Source organism: Bos indicus, chromosome 1 (genome assembly GCF_029378745.1).
Source record: "Bos indicus isolate NIAB-ARS_2022 breed Sahiwal x Tharparkar chromosome 1, NIAB-ARS_B.indTharparkar_mat_pri_1.0, whole genome shotgun sequence".
Classification (NCBI taxonomy): domain Eukaryota; kingdom Metazoa; phylum Chordata; class Mammalia; order Artiodactyla; family Bovidae; genus Bos; species Bos indicus.
The window spans coordinates 110968166-110989694 of record NC_091760.1 but is presented as its reverse complement, the minus strand read 5'-3'; the positions used below and the strand labels follow the sequence as shown (position 1 = coordinate 110989694).

Below are 21529 nucleotides of genomic sequence, written 5' to 3'. Positions count from 1 at the left end.
GCATGGGACATTTATTAAAGTAGATCATATACTGGGAATAAATGTCTTAACAAATGTTAAAGAATTCACTGGACATGACTTTGAATAAACTCCGAGAGACAATGAAGGACAGGGAAGCCTGGCATGCTGCAGTCCAGACATAACTGAACGACTGAACAACAACAACAACAAAGAATTCAAGCCATACGAAGTATTTTCTCTAACCACAATGGAATTAAATTAGAATTCATTAACAGAAAGTTATCTGGGAAAAATACCCCAATATTTTGAACTAAATAAATACCAACTCCATTCCCTTAACCACTGTGCCATGTAAATGTGTGGGGAAACAAGGTGCCTGGGAAAACTCAACACACTGAGCTACGGAGTCCACCAGAGACATCTGAGTGCACAGCCTGCCCCACCTCGTGGCAGCTCTAAGATCTTGGTGAAGATACTAAATTTCTCTGAGCCTATTTCTTACTCTATGCTGTGGGAACAATAATTACTATACATTCTTTCAGAATTGTTGTAGGAATTAAATGAGTTAGTAGAGGAAAAGAGCCCTATACCATACAACCTAGCTTGTATGAGGTACTCAGTGAACATTCTCTCCTCTGTCCTCAGTTTTCCTCGGTTCTTGGCAGGACTTCAATACTTAGTCTGATTCCTTAGCATTTGCATTTTTAATTACAAAGTCTAGTGTTTGAATAATCATCTACTTTTATAACATAGTTATTCAGTGGTTAATTTAGAAATAATCTGAAATACTAGTTTTCAATTACAATTTGTTTCTAACTTTTAGAAAATAGTACAATCATTTTTGGCTTCCCTGGTGGCTCAGATGGTAAAGAATCTGTCTGCAATGCCAGAAACCTGGGTTCAATCCCTGCGTCAGGAAGACGCCCTGGAGAAGGGAATGGCAACGCACTCCAGTATTCTTGCCTGGAAAATTCCATGGATGGAGGAGCCTGGCGGGCTACAGTCCATGAGGTTGCAAAGAGTCCAACATGACTGAGCAATTTTTACTCATTCATAATCATTTTCAGGATGTATATTAATATTTTGTTTAATGATAAATGTACATCAAATATAAACAAGTGGTCTGATTTCTAAATGACATCTGAAATTTCCTTGGTTTTAAAGGGATCATCAAGTAATAAGTGATTATGTTGTAACATGGTGTCTGCCTCCATGAACAGTGTCTCACTGTATCTTACTGTGCACAATGTTCATTGAACCCATGCTAGGCAAGGCACAAGCAGGGAAGCTGGAAGAAAACACAAGGAGTCGTAGGAATTGCAAACACATTTATTTTCCCCTGACTGGCACAGCAGCACTAGCAGCAGATACGCTGTATTCTCTCCTCTTGTGGTTGACCCAGCTGTCACAGCCATAACACAGCCTCACCGCCATAACGCAGCCAAAACGTAACTGCAAGGGCTTTTTCAGGTGGAGCTTATATATGCTTACAGAACAAAGGTAGCCAGTGGCCAAGTGAGTACCTTGTGATGTGCATGTGTGGTGCTATAAGTGAGCTCAACTGTTATATAATCATTATTTACAAAACATGGGGCAAGAGTGAAAGGACATGGTGAGAGAGTCTGACCACCACCATCTTGGCTAATTTGCTTTTTCCCTACAAACAGAAAATGATATCAGAATCAACCAGAAATATCTCACTTGGGAAACAGTGAAAAGATAGCATTTTGCACATTAGCATTAGAAACAAATATTATAAAACACTAATTATGCATTTCAACACAAACAAAAAAGGATTTAAAAAAACAATACACTAGGAATGCTTTGAAGTCTTCAGAAGGCCTTCAGAAATGAGACAGTTGAGCTAGAGGAAGATATGGATGAACTAAAATCTGGAATGTGTACACAGACAACAATTGATTTTACTTTCTCTAACTCCTGAGCTCATATTTTTATTCATGCTTTTTTTTTTAATTAGAATTTCCTCAGATTATCAGAATTACTATTATATAAGGAGATCAGTCCTGGGTGTTCATTGGAAGGACTGATGCTAAAGCTGAAACTCCAATACTTTGGCCACCTCATGCGAAGAGTTGACTCACTGGAAAAGACCCTGATGCTGGGAGGGATTGGGGACAGGAGGAGAAGGGGACGACAGAGGATGTCATCCCCCCATCCAGGGCTGGATGGCATCACCGACTCAATGGACATGAGTTTGAGTGAACTCCGGGAGTTGGTGATGGACAGGGAGGCCTGGCGTGCTGCAATTCATGGGGTTGCAAAGAGTCGGACACGACTGAGAGACTGAACTGAACTGAACTGAACTGAAAGCAGTTCATATTTTATGTATGCACCATCACCTAATTTATTTAATTTTCATAAACATGAGTCCTGCCATCTAAGATTTTGTAAACAAACAGCTGTTATTAACATGTAGAAAACATAAACATGACAATTTCGCATGAATTCATCTTCTCAATAACAATATACCAGCTTAAGCAAGTCATTGTTGGTGGGCTCATCGTTTTGTTCAGACTCTTCAGTTCTTGAAGGAACCGGTAGTGTCATCTCTCTGTGCTACAGTCAACACATTCAGATGGCTTTTGATTTGCCATTGCAGCGTCCTTAAATATTTAGAAGTTCCACCTGAAGTTCATCCCTTTGCTTCTCTTTCTCAGGTTGTACAAATTAAAAATGAAATCAGTATATCACTCTTCTCCTTTCTATCTGTAGTGCTTTTTCTTTCCCACCCTCTGTCAGTTCCTTCCTTTTTTCCTCTCTCCTTACCTATACCTGTTTATTCCAAGGAATAGTTCAGGGGCAAAGAGCCCTTTCTTCCTGGATCAGGTAGAACAGAACATTCTACTCACTCAACCAGTCAGCCACCCCCTTTCCTTCCCTGAATGCATCCTTTGTTTCATCTTCAAGGGACTCTGCTGATTTGCTAAATGACCTTTTCCTCATAATTTAAATAACTTCTGTTTTTAAAAGTTCTTCTCAAGTCCTTCTGTCACCTAATTTACAATTTGTCCTGTCCCACCTTGTTTGTGCACGTTCTTCTTCTCTTAATTTGAGTCCATATTTTGAAAGATGTCTTTCTATCCTAAAATAGCTATTTGGCTCTATGAATTAACTACACAAGCAAAATTTTTTGAACACTTGACATTTTAGTACCTCAGCACAAATTTTTCTTTAGCTTCTCAAAAAATGTTTATTTACTCTCTTTTTTAAAATAGTGTCAACGTATCTTGTGGACTGTAAACTCAAAGTTTTCTGAATGTTTTGTATTTGATTTCCTCCTTTCATGTGTTCTTAACATATCTATTCCAGCATGGCTAGAACACAGTAGTCAAATGGGAAATACAGGTTGAAAGTCAGGTTGGAGAAGTCAAGGGCTGCCATACGTGGTATCCTGCTTGTGCCATGAATAATACACAGGCCAGGGGAGAGAAGGGAGCTGAAACCAGGCCTGGGCTCTGCTCACCATGCCCTGCCCAAGGCTGTGTTTATCTAAGGAAGATGTGCTTTGTTGATTCTTGTAAAGGTGTCATAGGGGCTGGTGGTGTTCTAGTAGAAGATAATGTATGGGAGTTTGGATTTTATAATGCAGTGAAAAGCCAGCAAGAGGGAATAAAAGAATTCAATGTATAGTTTGTGAAGAACACTCTGCTGTGTATCAGGGGTTGGAGAGAGGCAGGAGTAGAAGTAAGGAGGCCAGTCAGGAGGTGGTGGTGACCACAAGTATGGTGGTGATCTTGGTGCAGAGAAATCAATAGATTCAATGTATCTTTTGGAGGCAAAATGAGCAGGGCTTGATGGTGGATTAGGTGTGGAGGGTAAAGGAGAGAGAAGTGTGAAAGGCAATTGCTCCAGTTACTGACTTGAATAACTCCATGGGCGGTGGTGCACATCCTGAGATAGGGAGCACTGAGGAAGGAACAGGTGGGGGGATTGTGTCAAGATCTATGGTACAGACAGTTTGAGACACCTATGATGTATCTATATGGCTACCAGAAGGCAAGAACAAAAGTAGCTGAAATTCTGAAGAACATCTGCTTTTTTCTCTGAGTGCCCTGAGGCTTTCCTTGCTTTTCACAATCTGATAGCAACCTATCTGAACAATTCTGTCCTGTGCCTAAATGATTATCGGTATTCTTTCCTCCAGACAATCTAGAAATTTATTTTGAAAGAGCCAAAACAACTCCGGTGCAGTAAGTATAAGCGTAAATGCTTTGCCTTGAGGCAAATGACCAGTGCAATAAGCCCCACTGACCCCATACTGAGGCTGGTCTTCTGTCTGCATTTTATGTAATTTAAAGAGCTTCCTGCAAAGTTCCTTAGCAAACTTTCTGTTTCCCAGTTTTAGTTTTCCCATGAGAAATTCAAGTTGACCTCGCTCCTTCTCTTACTGGCTTGAGAATCACAGTCACAGTAAGTCAGGTTTGACAGTTTTTCTCCCAAGTTATCTGCATTTACTTGGTCTTAGAATTTATAATCTAAATAATTTATAATGGCACAATGTAAATCTAGAGCCAACCTGTCACTGGGATCCCTTCTCTAATCCACTAGATAAACTCCCAGGCGTGAATGACTCCAGTACTCATGGATTTGTTCTCTCTTGCTCAAGTAGGCAGAGCCAAAACCAATGACTAAAAACCACAGGGAGAGAGATGTTGGCTCAACTAAAGGAAAAGCTTCCTAATGTTTAGCGCTGTCTGAAAATGGAAGTGCCTGCTGGGGAAGGAGTGAGTTATGGTTTCTGGTGGTGTCAAGGCATAGAGCAGATAATCATTTGGTGCAGTTTCCATGGTAGAGATTGAAGTCAGGGTATAGAAGTAATCTCCACTGACTATTGAATTCCTGCTCCTGCAAGAGCTTTACACAGATGTTTCGTCTCATTTAATCCTCATAACAACCCCCAAGGGAATCAGTTATAACCCCACCGGGAGAGGTTACAGTCACAATTTAAGATCACACAGCTAGAGTGGCAGAGCCAGGATTTAGAGCCAGGATTTAAACTCTGAGTCCAAAGCCTTTGTTTATCCTTCCACAATTCATGGAAGCTTGAGAAAATGAACTAGGGGATTTTTAAGGTCCCTTCCAGCATTGTGGTTCTGAGTAGAAATATGGATTCAAGCATCACTGACTATGTTTTCCTTCAATCACCCTTCTGGCCTCAATCTCATTAAAATGATAATCTATGACTCCAAAACTGTCTGTGGTCTCCATCAAGAAAGGCCCATTTAAAAAAAATCAGCATTTATATGTTGTTTCCACTCTTGAGTTTTCAACAGAACTTAGTGTGAGAGCCTCAAAATCTTTTTTTCTTTTTTTTTCCTTGGCAAAGGACAGAGTTTACATTATAAATGTACAGAAGACTAAGCTTTTAGTATTTCTGAAAACTTATATTGTCTTAACTTCTCTACTCATTTTACAGGTCTTAAAAGTCTTAGAAGATCTGAAGATATTTGACCCAAGGTCAACTTCTCTGGTCCAAGTTCTGAATCAGATTTTTTTTAACATTAGAATTTAAAAATTCATGTTAGAATTAGAATTTTTAAATGATTAGACCCTAAGAGTTCTCATCACAAGGAAAAGTTCTATTTCTTTAATTTTGTTATCTATATGAGATGATGGATGTTCTGTAAACTTTTGTGATAATAACTTCAGGATATATGTAAGTGAAATCTTTATAGTGTACACCTTAAACTTATATGGTACTATATGTCAATTATATCAACAAACCTGGGAGAAAAAAATGAGTCTGAAAATAGGCTTAATTTACTTATATGGTGTTAAATTTACTTATGATAATATGTGTGTTAAATGCTATTTTCTAGATTGAAGCTGAATTTGCCAAGGAAAGAGCCCAACATTTGGTTGAATTTCAGGAGCAAGCTCTTCTCTTTAAGGAAGAAGCTAAACTGGAACTTGATATTGAAAAGGAAAAACACCGAGAAATAATCCAAAAGTATAAGAAAGAACAAGAAGAACTACAAATGAAGGTCTGTCATTATGGTACTCATCATTATTTAATGGATTTGAAACTGTAGATGTTAGTTATTTCCTCCTAAGGACAACACTATATTTCTAACTCCTATAGATTTCCTCATGGTCATCACAGCTTATTTTTAGATAGAATGATTTGGCTATTCTCCATAATGAATGACTGAGATAAATTACATAAGAATATAATCCAGCTATGTATGGAATTTTTCCTACTAAATAAACATTTATTTATAAACATATTTTTAAAACAGCATAAATTATGTAACTAATAATTAACATGGTTAGATATTCTAATACCTCAAATGTCCAACAAAAGATAATGATGTATTTTACATAACTAAATTTTACCAACAACTAAAGTCTATCCCCTTTAGTTTCAAATATTTTCAATTTTAGTTTTGAATGAAGGGGAAATATTTTTTAAATATCAGACTTCCATAATTTCTTTAACAGCGTATACTAAACAAAATATAAGGTTTTGACAAGGTTCCCTTGTTTTCATAAGACTTGAAAGTAGAGTGTGTGTGTGTGTATCTTTTGTGTGCGTATATTAACCAAGGCCTACTGGTAAAGTTATATTTTGAATAAACTCATTAAGAGTTTATGTAAATTAGCATTAAATGAGACTTACGGCCTCCACTTTGTTGTACAGGGGATATGGTAGTTTTTTCAGTAGCTCACTGTGAATAGGCAGGGCCAGCCACATGAATGTGGTATCACAGGTCCCCATACAAACCTTGCAGGTTTAATGCTCTGCAAATGCTGTCTTGAAATTCTTAATAATAATTTAATCTCTGAATTTGTGTTTTATAAGTGCAGTCCTATTTGGGACAATGGGACAACGGAGCATGCGCTGGGAGTTGTAGCCTCGGCTCACCTAAGCCCTTTCCTCCTCTTCTGGACAGTTCTGTCCTAGACATGCCCTTACTTCCCGGCTCCTGCCCCCACTCCCCTTTTCCCCTCACCCTGTGACTGCTGTTAGTTACTCTCCCATGTGGCCCAGGACCATCAGCAGGGGAATGCTGAAAGGCAGGCCCCAACTTGCCGGGGCTACAGTCTTTCAAGAGCAATCCTAAGTCCAGATTTTGTGAGTGAATTCTCTTGATTTTTTTTTTTACTGTTGACTCCCTTATTAAAAAATCAAAGCATGTGAGCCTCCTCTTCCCAAGATAACCTGCTCTGTTTTAGTGGCAGCTCTCCTCTGGATGAAGGAAACTACTGCTCAGACCCAGGAGTGACCCTCTCCTTCCCTGGGTTAATTGAAGAAAATGGAATATTAATTTATAAAAACTGTGGTGAATAGATTTCTTGTAAAAGTTATTGTTAATGTAAATTTAACATTTGAAACAAATTTGGGGTACATAACTCTTAAGTAATGGTTCACAAAATCCTTGGAACTTTAGTCTGTAAATGCTTTCCAGATTCTTCATGGGCTGATTTCTTGCTGTACTAATATTTATAATATGACAATATCCGTAGCATAAATAATGATATGTTTTGTCAGAAGCAGCTTTGCTCTTCTTGGTATGTTTTGTGTTATTTGTTTTGCTTTTTTAAGGAGAAAAATAAGCAGTCTTTTCCCTTCTAAAGATGCTGTGACACTGAGAAGTTTCTCAAGTTGTTCTTTCCTCTCTTTGTCTGGAGGTACCACCTTCAGAAGCAGTATATTTTCAAAGTATTCTGGTATCCTCTAGAACTGCATTGTTTAATATAGTAACTTATGTGCCTACTTAAGTATCAATTAATTAAAATTAAATAAAATTGAAAATTGAGTTCCTCACTCATGTTTGCCACATTTTAAGGGTGCAATAGCCCATACTAGCAAGTGAGAGCCTACTGTTAACATTTCTTCTCAGTTTAGTGATCAGTGATTTCACCTTCATAGCTTGGAATTGGTCATGGTGAGAGTGTTTACATCATGGAAATTGAATACAAATCTGACTTCTGTGTGTGTGTGTGAGAGTCCATTGTTAAATATTTACCAATGCAGTCGTGTCTGACTCTTTGCAACCCCCATGGACTTTATAGTCCATGGAATTCTCCAGGGCAGGGATCAAACCCAGGTCTCCCACATTGCGGGTGGATTCTTTACCAGCTGAGCCACAAGGAAAGCCCAAGAGTACCACAATAGGTAGCCTATCCCTTCTCCAGCAGATCTTCCTGACCCAGAAATCAAACCAGGGTCTCCTGCATTGCAGGCTGATTCTTTACCAGTTGAGCTATCAGGGAAGTATTTACCAGTACACCACTATCAATAGTCACATGTGGGTAGTGGCTACCACATAAGACAGTGCAGAATATTTCTTCTTGTTGTTCAGTCACTAGGTTGTGTCTGACTCTTTGCAACCCCATGGACTGCAACACACCAGGCTCCCCAGTCCTTCACTGTTTCGTGGAGTCTATTCAAATTCATGTCCATTGAGTCGGTGACTCTATCTAATCATCTCATTCTCTGCCGCCCCCTTCTCCTTTCAGCTTCAGTCTTAACCAGCATCAGGGTCTTTTCCAATGAGTCAGCTTTTCTCATCAAGTAGCTAAAGTATTGGAGCTTCAGCTTCAACATCAGTCCCACCAGTGAATATTCAGGGTTGATTTCCTTTAGGATTGACTGGCTTCATCTCCTTGCTGTCCAAGAGACTCTCAAGAGTCTTTTCTAGCACCACAGTTCGAAAGCATAGGTTCTTCAGGGCTCAGCCTTCTTTATGGTACAGCTCTCACATCTCTACATGATTCCTGGAAAAACCATAGCTTTGATTATATGGACCTTTGTCAGCAAAGTGATGCCTCTGCTTTTAAATATGCTGTCCAGGTTTGTCATAGCTTTTCTTCCAAGGAGCAAGCATCTTGTAATTTCATGGCTGCAGTCACCATCTGCAGTGATTTTCGGAGCCCAAGAAAATAAAGTCTGTCACTGTTTCCATTTTTTCCCCAGCTATGTACTGTGAAGTGATGGGACCAGATGCCATGATCTTAGTTTTTTTAATATTGAGTTTCAAGCCAGCTTTTCCCTCTCCTCTTTCACCTTCATCAAGAAACACTTCAGTTTCTCTTCACTTTCTGCCACTGGAGTGGTATCATCTGCATATCTGGGGTTGTTGATATTTCTCCAGCAGTCTTGATTCCAGCTTGTGCTTCATCCAGGCCACCTTTCACATGATATACTCTGTATATAAGTTAAATAAGCAGGGTGACAATGTAGAGCCTTGAGGTACTCCTTTCCCTATTTTGAAACAGTCCATTGTTCCATATCTGGTCCTATATGTTGTTTATTGACCCACATACAGGTTTCTCAGGAGGCAGGTAAAGTGGTCTTGTATTCCTATCTTTTTTAAGAATTTTCCAGTTTGTTGTGATCCACATAGTCAAAGGCTTTAACATAGTCAATGAAGCAGAAGTAGATACTTTTCTGGGGTTTCTTTTCTTTCTCTATAATCCAACAAATGTTGGCAATTTGATCTCTACTTCCTCTGCCTTTTCTAAATCAGCTTGTACATCTGGAAGTTCTCAGTTCACATACTGTATGGTAGTTTGAACATTCTTTGGCATTGCCCTTCTTTGAAACTGGAATGAAAACTGACATTTTCCAGTCCTATGGCCACTGCTGACTTTTCCCAATTTGCTCATGTATTCTGTCACTGAAGAAAGTTCTATTGGGCAAGGCTACTATAGAAGGTGTGGTATCTAGAGTACCTTCAATCATCATATACAAGGATGAAAAAAAAAAATACATCAAAGGAAACCTTACTAGTATGATTTGAGTAGACTGTAGCACTGAAGAATTGATGCTTTTGAACTGTGATGTTGGAGAAAACTCTTGAGAGTCCCTTGGACTGCAAGAAGATCCAATCAGTCCATCCTAAAGGAAATCAGTCCTGAATATTCATCGGAAGGACTGATTCTGAAGCTGAAACTCCAATACTTTGGCCACCTGATGTGAAGAACTAACTCATTTGAAAAAACCCTGATGCTGGGAAAGATTGAAGGCAGGAGAAGAAGGGGATGACAGAGGATGAGATGGTTGGATGGCATCTCAATTACTCAAACTCAATGGACATGAGTTTGAGTAAACTCCAGGAGTTGGTGATGGACAGGGAGGCCCAGCATGCTGCAGTCCATGGGGTCACAAAGAGTTGGACAGGACTGAGTGACTGAACTGACTGACTGACTGTAGCTATGATGCTCTCCTACATGCATCCCCAAACATCAGGTCCCAAAGTCACCCTAAAATGAGTCCAGACAGGCACTTGATCAAGACTTGAATTGTCCTTGGTAGTTCAGTTCAGTTACAAAGATTTAGGTATTTCAAAGTATGTTCAAGTGATTAATGCAATTCCATTTTCGGTGATAAAAATAAAATCTTAGTCTTAACTTTTAAAATTGTGAAGGCCTATATGTGTCATAAGATTTGTTTTAATCAGATCAGAAGAGAACACCAATTATTTAGAATAAACCTCTTAAAACCAAGAGAATTCTGTGGATACCTAGAGACTATTACCTATAAACTAATGCAAGACTTATCTTACAGATATCCAACTTAATCGAAGCTGCTACTAAAGATCTAAGACTAAAACTCGCTGCTCTTGAAGAAAAACTCCGTGAATCCCATGTTCAATATACTGAGGAATCTGCGTTAAAGGAGAAAGAAATTGAAAACCTTAAAAATTTGGTTGTAGAATTTGAATCACGTCTGAAGAAGGAAATTGACAGTAATGGTTCCGTTTCAGAGGACCTGAGGAAGGAAATGAAAAAGAAGTCAGATGAACTGGAAAGAGTAATGCTGGCACAAGCACAACTGATAGAGCGATTCAACCAGTCCCAGAAAGAGGTAGGAAGCGGGTGATGGTACCAGTGCAGTTAGTGAAAGAGTGCTGGTCTTTCAACAAATAAACAAACAAAGACATGAAATGTAGCTTGGTGTCATGCAGAAAGTTCTGGACTATTAGTCAGAGACCTGGGGTCATATCCTGGCTCTGTCCTTAACTTCAGTTCAGTTCAGTTCAGTCCAGTTCAGTCGCTCAGTCGTGTCCGACTCTTTGCGACCCCATAAACTGCAGCAGGCCAGGCCTCCCTGTCCATCACCAACTCCCAGAGTTCACCCAAACCCATGTCCATTGCATTGATGATGCCATCCAACCATCTCATCCTCTGTTGTCCCCTTCTCCTCCTGCCCTCAATCTTTCCCAGCATCAGGGTCTTTTCAAATGAGTCAGCTCTTCACATCAGGTGGCCAAAATATTGGAGTTTCAGCTTAGGCAGGCATTTAACCTCTCTGGACCTGGCTTCCTTTTCTGTAAAATAAATAATACATTTATCTATGTAATCTCTAAGGTTTCCTTGGCAAGTTCTACTGTGTTGCAAATGACCATTTAAAACCTCTAAGATTAGAAATCTTTATATATTTATGTCTTATTTGTTGAAACATTACATTTTTGCCAAAGAAACTTTTAGAGTATTTGCTGTTTAATATTTTAGACAGTATATTTTAAATACAGTTATTCTTTAGGGTTTTATTTTTCTGTCATTCTAAAGTTGTAAGATAATCTACATGTATTGGTCTTCTTTCCTGTGTATGCATAATTATTTCAGCAGTGTTTTATTTAAACTGGAGTAGACAAGTTCATGTCCATGGCATCAGCAAACTTTGGGAGATGGTGAGGGACAGGAAGGCCTGGCATGCTGCAGTCCATGGAGTTGCAAAGAGTCAGACACGACTAGGCGACAGAACAACAACATACTTAATTTGGGGCTTCCTTGGTGGCTTAGTGGTAAAGAATCCACCTGCAATGCAGGAGACCCAGGTCTAATCCCTAGGCCAGGAAGATCCCCTGGAGAAGGAAATGGCAACCCACTTCAGTTCTTGCCTAGGAAATCTCATGGGCAGAGGAGCCTGGCAGGACACAGTCCATGGGGTTGTAAAGAGTTGGACACAACACAACAACAACAGACTTATTTTGATTTTAATTTTGTTTTCCTAACAAAATCTTATTTCTGAACTGCTGACCATTTTAGAAATGGTGGATGCTACTGACTGAATGTCTTCCCAAATTCATATGTTAAATATAATCACTAGTATGATGTGTGGAGATGGGTCTGTCAGAGGTGATTGTGTCTTGAGAGATGAGCTAATCTCCTGAATGGAATTAGTGCTCTTATGAGAGAAAGCTCCCTCTTCCCTTTCACCATGTGAGGACACAGTAAGAGGATGGCCATTTTGAATCAGGGTCCTTACCAGACACCAAATCTGTCGGCGCTTTGATCTTGAACTTCACAGTCTCCAAAACTTTGAGAAATAATATTTGTTGTTTGAACTATGCAGCCTCTGGTATTTTGTTGTAGTAACCCAAACTTATTAAAACAGTGGGGCAATTTTCCAATAGCCAAGAATTAGAATATTGTCATATTAGAATATTTGATCCTATTTATAACAGTATAACAAATAAAGGCAAATGGAGCAAGATTCTGAATGTTAGTGATAAATAATATTTATTGGTTTCATTGGTGTCTTAAAGATGAATAAAAGGAAAGTGCTAGTAGTAATATTGATTATTAATAAATATACCATGTTTTCTTGTTATTTGTAAATTGTCAACCAAAATTCAAAGTTTATACCATCATTATAATTATGACATAGTGAACCTATTCCAAAGAAATTTTAAGTTAAAATGTGGAATGAACAAAATATTGGATCAAAAATAATACCTAAAAACCCTATTAAAGTAGGAATTACTTCCATGTTACAGATGAGAAACTGACTCAAGATGTTTGAAAAATTTCTAAGATGACCCAGCATGGTGAAGCCAAGATTCAAATTTGAATTTCTTAGATTTGGATCTCTAAATTTCATCTCCATGAATTTCTATATTTCCTCTTTTAGGATACTTGAATTTTAGTGATTCTGCTTCTAAATTTCAAAGTGACCTAAGGCTTGGCACTCAAATCTTCAGGATACACACACACACACACACACTCTCTCTCTCTGTTACTTTTAGAATAATAATAAACACACTAATGCTTACTCTACCAGATGGTTAGGGTGTTGTGTGATTGAATGTCTCCTGTTGGAACACAGCACCACAACCTCCCTTGGAAAAGGGGGCTGCTCCTCCAGTCCAGGCAGGAGTGGGAAGAGCCAGCATACACATGGACTCAGCTCTGCTGGAGAAGGAGAGAGGTGATGCTTCAACTAAGACAGCAGTGTTGAAGTTCTAGAGGTGGGACAGCAGGTTAAAGGAGAGAAAAGCCAAATTAACTAGACCAGCAGGTTTTCTAACTCTTAAATCTCCCAAAGAAATGGCAATATGGAAAGTGATGAGTTATTTATAAACTGCTGCTAAGCTGCTGCTAAATCTCTTCAGTTGTGTCCGACTCTGTGCGACCCCATAGACGGCAGCCCACCAGGCTCCCCCGTCCCTGGGGTTCTCCAGGCAAGAACACTGGAGTGGGTTGCCATAGGACATTTATTTATTCTAGGAATTTATAAACTAGAACAAGACTATAAAGGGTCAAATCCAGGAAATATATAATAGGCCCGTGCCTATATTCAAGTGCCAGGCACTGTGCTAGTCATCAATATGCAATTATGAACATGACTGACAACTGCCATCCCATGCTTTCAAAGAGGAATTTAGAGAAAATATTATGTTGAGCAGTTAAAGTGACATCCAGAGGCAAGAATGACCTAAAAGAAACTTCCCATGTAAAAAACACAGACTAAAAGTTAACAATCTGGCCATAGGACTTGTATTAGTTATGTATTGTTATATAACAAATTGTTATATAACAAATTGTCATCAAAATCAGTGGCTTCAAACAGCGAACATTTATTTCTGAGTATCAGAGATCTGAATGTACGGCTTAGCTGGATGCCTCTTGCTCAGTACCTCTCATGAGGTTGGTGTTAGGGTGTCAGCTGCTGCAGTCTCATTAAAAAGGCTCAACTGGGGGCAGGTTGACTTCCAAGCTCACTTTTGTAGTTGTCAACAGGATTTACTTCCTCATGGTTGTTGGGCTGAGAGCCTCAGTTCAATGTTGGCTGAAGAAGGGGAAGAGAAGAACCCCTCACTTCCTTCCAACATGAACTTTTCCATAGAAGAGCCTGGCAACATGGCAGCTAGTCTCTTGCAAAACAAGCGAGTAAGAAAGAGAGAGTGCAAGAGAGGGTGCCCAAGATAGAAGCTGCAGTCTCTCTAACTTAATCTCAGAAGTGGTATCCCGCTGCTTTTGCTGCATTCTATTCATTAGAGATGGAACAACAACTCCAGGCCACACTCAACTCAAAGGGGTTGCAGAAGGCTGTGAATAGCAAGAGGGCAGGGATAACCGGGGGCCATTTTATAGTTTGCCAACTCAGGGCCTCTGAAGGTAACTTTGGCAAGAGAAGCTAGACTAAAAGTGAAGAACGAATATCTTTTTCACACAAAAGCAGCTACATTTGGAATTCTTCCTGCCTGTTGGTTGTAACAGGAAACCACTCAGAGGTGAAATTTTTTTACATGCAGATTTTGGAAAGATACGATACTGAGTTGGTATATAAATGATTGTAGATCATTACTGGGAAATAGAAAGGGATTGTAGCAAAAGTAAAGTTATCTTGGGACATGGCTGAGGGCAGACTTCCCACTAGAAGTTAGACAATTACAACTGAACTATAAGAGTAAATAATTAAGACTGCTTCTCTGTTTAAGAATGCTAAAGTCCAGAACATTCTTATTAAATTGGAAATGAATTAATACAAGTGATAGGAATTATGAGCCAGAGAGAACTGAGGTTGTTAGCATGTAAAGTAAAAAGTACTACTTTTTGTGACCATGCATTCCATACACTTGAAATTTCTCAGATTCTGGAGGAAAACAGCCTCATTTAAGTGGAGAACAAATTCCCATTTGAAAGAAGATAAATTAATGGTCTGATAAGAAAGCTAATTAAGGAGAGGAAAACCCCACTCTCATTCAGGAAGCCAGAAAATAGGTAGAACTTTGTTTTTAATTGTGTAAAGAAAGTTCTCAAGGATAGGAGGAAAGCCATAGCCTCAAAAGGGCAAAATGGATATTCCTCCATGGAGCAGGGATTAGTGGAGTGCTGCCACAGAAACGAGGGTCAAGAAGGTGAAGCAACAAAAGGTTCAGGTCAATAAGAAGAGAAAAAATAGGAAGTAAAACTAAATGGGAAATTTAAATGTAAAAAAGGGGCTCCTGAAATTCTTTACAGGAAAAAGACACAGACATCAAAAATTGGAACAGTTTAAAAAAATAAGAAGCCAGGAAAGAAACATAATATGTTAGAGAACAGGACAGTATCATTTAAAACCAGCTTAAAATAGATCCCATGCTTTTTGCTGCCAGTTTTCCTTCCTTACTAGCTCCATAAGCTAGTAAGAGCTCCACTAGCTCTTGAGCACTACCAAGACAGTGTGGCTCCACTGTCTGGGGCCTTGGATCCAAAAGGAGAATGTGAAAAACAGATCAAAGTAAAGCCAGTACAGAGAGTTCAATATTTTTGTTGACTTAAAACTATAGATAAGGAAAACATAAGGAGCAGAAGTTTTAAATTCTCCCACTTCCTATAGCTATCTAATGAAGATGAAAGATATTCAAAAATAGAAGGTAATGCTCTTGGTTAAACATGAATGATTAATTGCATATGTTTATCTCTGCATCCATCCCCAAATACCCTAAAATGACAGTAAATTAATTAAAATTGAATAAATACATAAGGAAAAAAGAACAAGAAAGGAGATGACATTTGATGAAAAAAATGTTGACCAAAATTTGGAAAACAGAAAGTAAGATATGGATGAGAGGTAATCAGCAGGCTATGGATACTGAAACCTAATATAATGTGGAGAGTGTGGGAGTGCATGGAATCCTAAAAAGGAGCAAACCCAATCACATTAGAAAGGCTCAACAGATATCTCTCAAAGTGGGAGAGAAGTGTAGATCTGAAAACAGGGCTGTTTGAATGGTTTTTAAAGGTGGAAACAGATGCTTAGATGCCCTCTGCAACCCCAGGCAGCCTCCACCTACCGTCCTGGCAGGATCCTAAAGGTTTACACTCTAGAAAACCTGAATGCAAGAGTCTTTGGACCTGAGGATACACAAAAGCGGGATATAAGGCAAGAGCTAGAGTGAAGGTCTGTATATTTCAGGGTGAGACCTCCCAGTCCCTGTCACCCACTCACTTCCCAGAACACAGACAACCAAGCTTATATATCAATACCCAGGAAATTGGAGGAGCCCTCTGTGGTAAAATGAGCTAGCTCAAAAGAAGATACCTCTGGCTTGGGAATAAACTTAACCAATGAATTGAAAGACTTATACACTAAAAACTATAAGACACTGATTAATTGATTAAAGAAAGTTTAAAAAAAGAAAATACCTCTCGGTATCAACAACTATTAGTACCTCTGGGCACTAAATAACTTTTAATTAAAAGTTATATGCATGTCCAATGAAACATATACCAGTAAACAAGCCCTTACCTAGTAGGCACACAGAGTTTCCAGTAACATTTTGAAGACTCATTTTTAAACACAAAAACCAAGAATAACCAAGCATTTGAGGAACACTTCTAATATGAAAGACAGAATCAGGATCAAACAAATAAGCAAAAAAAGAACAATGTGGGAAGACAAAGTGTCAAAAAAGAGCATAATTCATATCCTTAGAGACAAAAGAGAAGATATTATATCCATGAAATGTGAGGGAGGCTTTCTTATCTCTCCTTGCTATTCTTTGGAACTCTGCATTCTGATGCTTATCTTTCCTTTTCTCCTTTGCTTTTCACTTCTCTTCTTTTCACAGCTATTTGTAAGGCCTCCTCAGACAGCCATTTTGCTTTTTTGCATTTCTTTTCCATGGGGATGGTCTTGATCCCTGTCTCCTATACAATGTCACAAACCTCCATCCATAGTTCATCAGGCACTCTATCTATCAGATCTAGTCCCTTAAATCTATTTCTCACTTCCACTGTATAATCATAAGGGATTTGATTTAGGTCATACCTGAATGGTCTAGTAGTGTTCCCTACTTTTCTTCAATTTAAGTCTGAATTTGGCAATAAGGAGTTCATGATCTGAACCACAGTCAGCTCCCGGTCTTGTTTTTGCTGACTATATAGAGCTTCTCCATCTTTGGCTGCAAAGAATATAATCAATCTGATTTCGGTGTTGACCATCTGGTGATGTCCATGTGTAGAGTCTTCTCTTGTGGTGTTGGAAGAGGGTGTTTGCTATGACCAGTGCATTCTCTTGGTGAAACTCTATTAGTCTTTGCCCTGCTTCATTCCATATTCCAAGGTCAAATTTGCCTGTTACTCCAGGTGTTTCTTGACTTCCTACTTTTGCATTCCAGTCCCCTATAATGAAAAGGACATCTTTTTGGGTATTAGTTCTAAAAGGTCTTGTAGGTCTTCATAGAACCGTTCAACTTCAGCTTCTTCAGCATTACTGGTTGGGTCATAGGCTCGAATCACCATGATATTGAATGGTTTGCCTTGGAAACGAACAAGATCTTCTGTTGACCATGATGGCTACTCCATTTCTTCTAAGGGATTCCTGCCCACAGTAGTAGATATAATGGTCATCTGAGTTAAATTCACCCATTCCAGTCCATTTTGGTTCGCTGATTCCTAGAATGTCAACATTCACTCTTGCCATCTCCTGTTTGACCACTTCCAATTTGCCTTGATTCATGGACCTAACATTCCAGGTTCCTCTGCAATATTGCTCTTTACAGCATCGGACCTTGCTTCTATCACCAGTCACATCCACAACTGGGTATTGTTTTTTTCTTTGGCTCCATCCCTTCATTCTTTCTAGAGTTACTTCTCCACTGATCTCCAGTAGCATATTGGGCACCTACTGACCTGGAGAGTTCCTCTTTCAGTATCCTATCATTTTGCCTTTTCATACTGTTTATGGGGTTCTCAAGGCAAGAATACTGAAGTGGTTTGCCATTCCCTTCTCCAGTGGACCACATTCTGTCAGACCTCTCCACCATGACCCATCTGTCTTGGGTGGCCCCACATGGCATGGCTTAGTTTCATTGAGTTAGACAAGGCTGTGGTCTGTGTGATCAGATTGGCTAGTTTTCTGTGATTATGGTTTCAGTGTGTCTGCCCTCTGATGCCCTCCCGCAACACCTACCATCTTACTTGGGTTTCTCTTACCTTGGACCTGGCGTGTCTCTTCATGGCTGCTCCAGCAAAGCGCAGCTGCTGCTCCTTACCTTGGATGAGGTCGCCCCTCCTGGTACTTCCCTTGCAGCCTTTCTCAGGAAGCTCCACAATGAGGGAGTAAACTAAGAAAGGAGAAGACACAGGAATCAGGAAATGAGCATTTCCACACATGAGAGAGGTAGTGGGAATCCCCAGGTCCAGGACGATGGTGGGAAAAAATCCAAGGATGACAGCAGTGTAACAGACTTGGAGAAAACCAGACTGAGTTCAATAAAAGAATAGCAGATTTTTAGAAATATGTCTCTGAGGAAAAAAAAGAGAATGGATAGATTACATGGAGTGCTTAAATGTGTTGAGAGGATATTTACACTTCTGTAAGTAGGTTTGGTGAAAAATTGGTTATCAACACCTAGAAAACTAAGCAGATAAATAATGGGATAATAATAAACTCCAGAAGGGAACTGTGAAAGAAAGGAAGTGTAATCATAGTACACTGCATGGCTGAGGTGTACATATACTTATATACTATAATCATATAAGGTGGAATATAGATTTGACTAAAAATTGTGGTAGAAATTGGGAAGGTTTTTCAATAAAATTGTGATAGGAGCCTCTCCTAGGGGAGCAGAAACATCTTCTAATGGAAGGTGAAACAACTGTAAGGAAGCTAAATCCTCATCTTTGATTCTATGAAATCAGTAGATAATGACTTCAAAATTGAAAACCATGAGGTAGCTGTATAATAACATTATTTAGGACTATGGATATAAATATCATTAGAAACAGCTTAAAAACCTGAAAATGATTGTTCCTGGGAGGCAGAACCTGAAAGTGTGAAGAAGTGCTTTATTTCATTATAAAGTTATAGTATTATTTTAATCTTTAACTATGTGTAATAAACTAATTTTTAAAAATAATTTAAAATAATGGATAAGAGTAAATGATATAGAGGACCTGACAGAGAGGGAAGCAGAGGAAAGGATAAAGGACAAAGTTATAGAAGAAGAAACAGGAAAGTTGTAAGTACAGCAAATAAACAACAGAATATGAACCTTAATGAGATATTTTTTAAGATTAGAGAAATTTTTAAAATAAAAACAAAGCAGATTCTAGCTTAAATTTTAGTAACAGGTACCTGAAACATTTCTGTTTATTCTTCAAGTCCAAACAAAAGGAATACTCTTCAGTGAACCCACAGAATCTACATCCAGCCTAATACAGCTGGTTGTTTTTGTTTTTTAATCTTTTTCTACTGAAGTAGAATATATATATCGGAGAAGGCAATGGCACCCCACTCCAGTACTCTTGCCTGGAAAATCCCATGGACGGAGGAGCCTGGTAGGCTGCAGTCCATGGGGTCGCTAAGAGTTGGGCACGACTGAGCGACTTCACTTTCACTGTTGACTTTCATGCATTGGAGAAGGAAATGGCAACCCACTCCAGTGTTCTTGCCTGGTGAATCCCAGGGACAGACAGAGGAGCCTAGTGGGCTTCCATCTATGGGGTCGCACAGAGTCGGACACGACTGAAGTGACTTAGCAGCAGCAGCAGCAGCAGCAGAATATATATATACACACACACATACATATATATGAGGTGTTATATTCGAAGGGATGGTCAGAGGTCTCTCTGAGAAGATAATATTCAAGCAGACCTGAAGTAAGAAAAAGAGCATTCCAGATAGAGTGAATAGGAAGTGCAAAGGCCCTGTGGTAAGAAGCACCCTGGGAACCTTTGAGAAACCACAAGGAAGTCAGCAAGCATTGCTGGAGCATAGTGAGCAAGGAGGGCATGGTAGGGAGCAAAGTTGGAGGGGCCAATTCATGTGGAGTCTTTGAAGGCATTAAAGACTTTGCACACCTTCCAACTTTGGCTTCTCTTCTGAGAGTCCCTTGGACTGCAAGGAGATCAAACCGGTAAATCCTAAAGGAAATCAACTCTGAATATTCACTGGAGAGACTGATGTTGAAACCAAAGCTCCAATACTTTGGCCACCCGATGCGAAGAGCCGACTCATTGGAAAAGACACTGGGAAAGACTGAAGGCAAAAGGAGAAGGGGGTGACAGAGGATGAGATGGTTAGATAGCATCACCACCTCAATGGACATGAATTTGAGCAAACTCCAGGAGACAGTGGAAGACAGAGGAGCCTGATGTGCTGCAGTCCATGGAGTTGAAAAGAGTCGGACAAGATTTAGCAATTGAAAAACAACGAAGACATTGGATTGTTGGACTTCCCTGGTGGCAAAGTGGATAAGAACCCACCTGCCATTGCAGAGGACACAGGTTCAATCCATGATCCAGTAAGATTCCACATACTATGGAGCAACTAAGCCCAGGAGCCACAGCTACTGAGTCTGTGTGCACAGCTACTAAAACCCAGGCACCCTAGAGCCTGTGCTCCACAACAAGAGGAGCCACCACAATGAGAGGCCCTCGCTCCACAACTAGAGAGTAGCCCTTGCTCACTACAACTAGAGAGAGCCCATGCACATCAGTGAAGAACCAGTACAACCAAAAATAAATAATTATTTTAAAAGACTTTGGATTGTTTTCTAAGTGTGGTGAAAAGCTACCTGGCAATGTTGAACAAGGGAGTGACATGATATGACTTATTTTTAGAGAATCACTCTGACTACTGTGTGGAAAATAGGTTGAAGGGGGCAGGGCAAAATGAAAGCAGAAAGACCTATTACAAGGTCCTTGAAAAGGTCTAGAAAAGCATTCTCGGTCATCATCATAAAGGAGGTGACAATTGGCCAGATTTGGAATATATTTGGTATAAATTTCCTAGGTGGAGGTAACAGAAGTTGCTAATGGGTGGGATGATGAAGAATGGTAAGAGGGGTCAAAGATAACGCCAAAGTTTGGTGTCTCAACAACTGAGTGAATGAAAGTGCCATTACTAAGATGGAAAACACTAGTTAAGGAATACAATTTGGAGGAATATCAAGAGTTTGATTTGGGAGAAATATCAATAACCTCAGATATGCAGATGACGTCACCCTTATGGCAGAAAGTGAAGAAGAAATAAAAAGCCTCTTGATGAAAGTGAAAGAGGAGAGTGAAAAAGTTGGCTTAAAGCTCAACATTCAGAACACTAAGATCATGGCATCTGGTCACATCACTTCATGGCAAATAGATGGGGAAACATTGGGAACAGTGGCTGACATTATTTTTCTGGGCTCCAAAGTCGCTGCAGATGGTGCTTGCAGCCATGAAATTAAAAGATGCTTGCTCCTTGGAAGGAAAGCTGTGACCAACCTAGACAGCATATTCAAAAGCAGAGACATTACTCTGCCAACAAAGGTCCATCTAGTCAAGGCTACGGTTTTTTCAGTGGTCATGTATGGATATGAGAGTTGGACTATAAAGAAGGCTGAGC

General features: G+C 39.5%; 1 protein-coding gene across 2 annotated transcripts in view; it reads left to right on the top strand.

Annotated features, from left to right (window-relative positions):
* Positions 1-21529, top strand: part of LEKR1 (leucine, glutamate and lysine rich 1) — a 224905-nt gene that overhangs the window by 186022 nt on the left and 17354 nt on the right. For both annotated transcript variants that reach the window (XM_070792615.1, XM_019960397.2), the window contains 2 exons: positions 5802-5966; positions 10496-10795. In XM_070792615.1, the coding sequence (XP_070648716.1) occupies positions 5802-5966; positions 10496-10795 (465 nt within the window). The remainder of the gene's footprint in view (positions 1-5801; positions 5967-10495; positions 10796-21529) is intronic.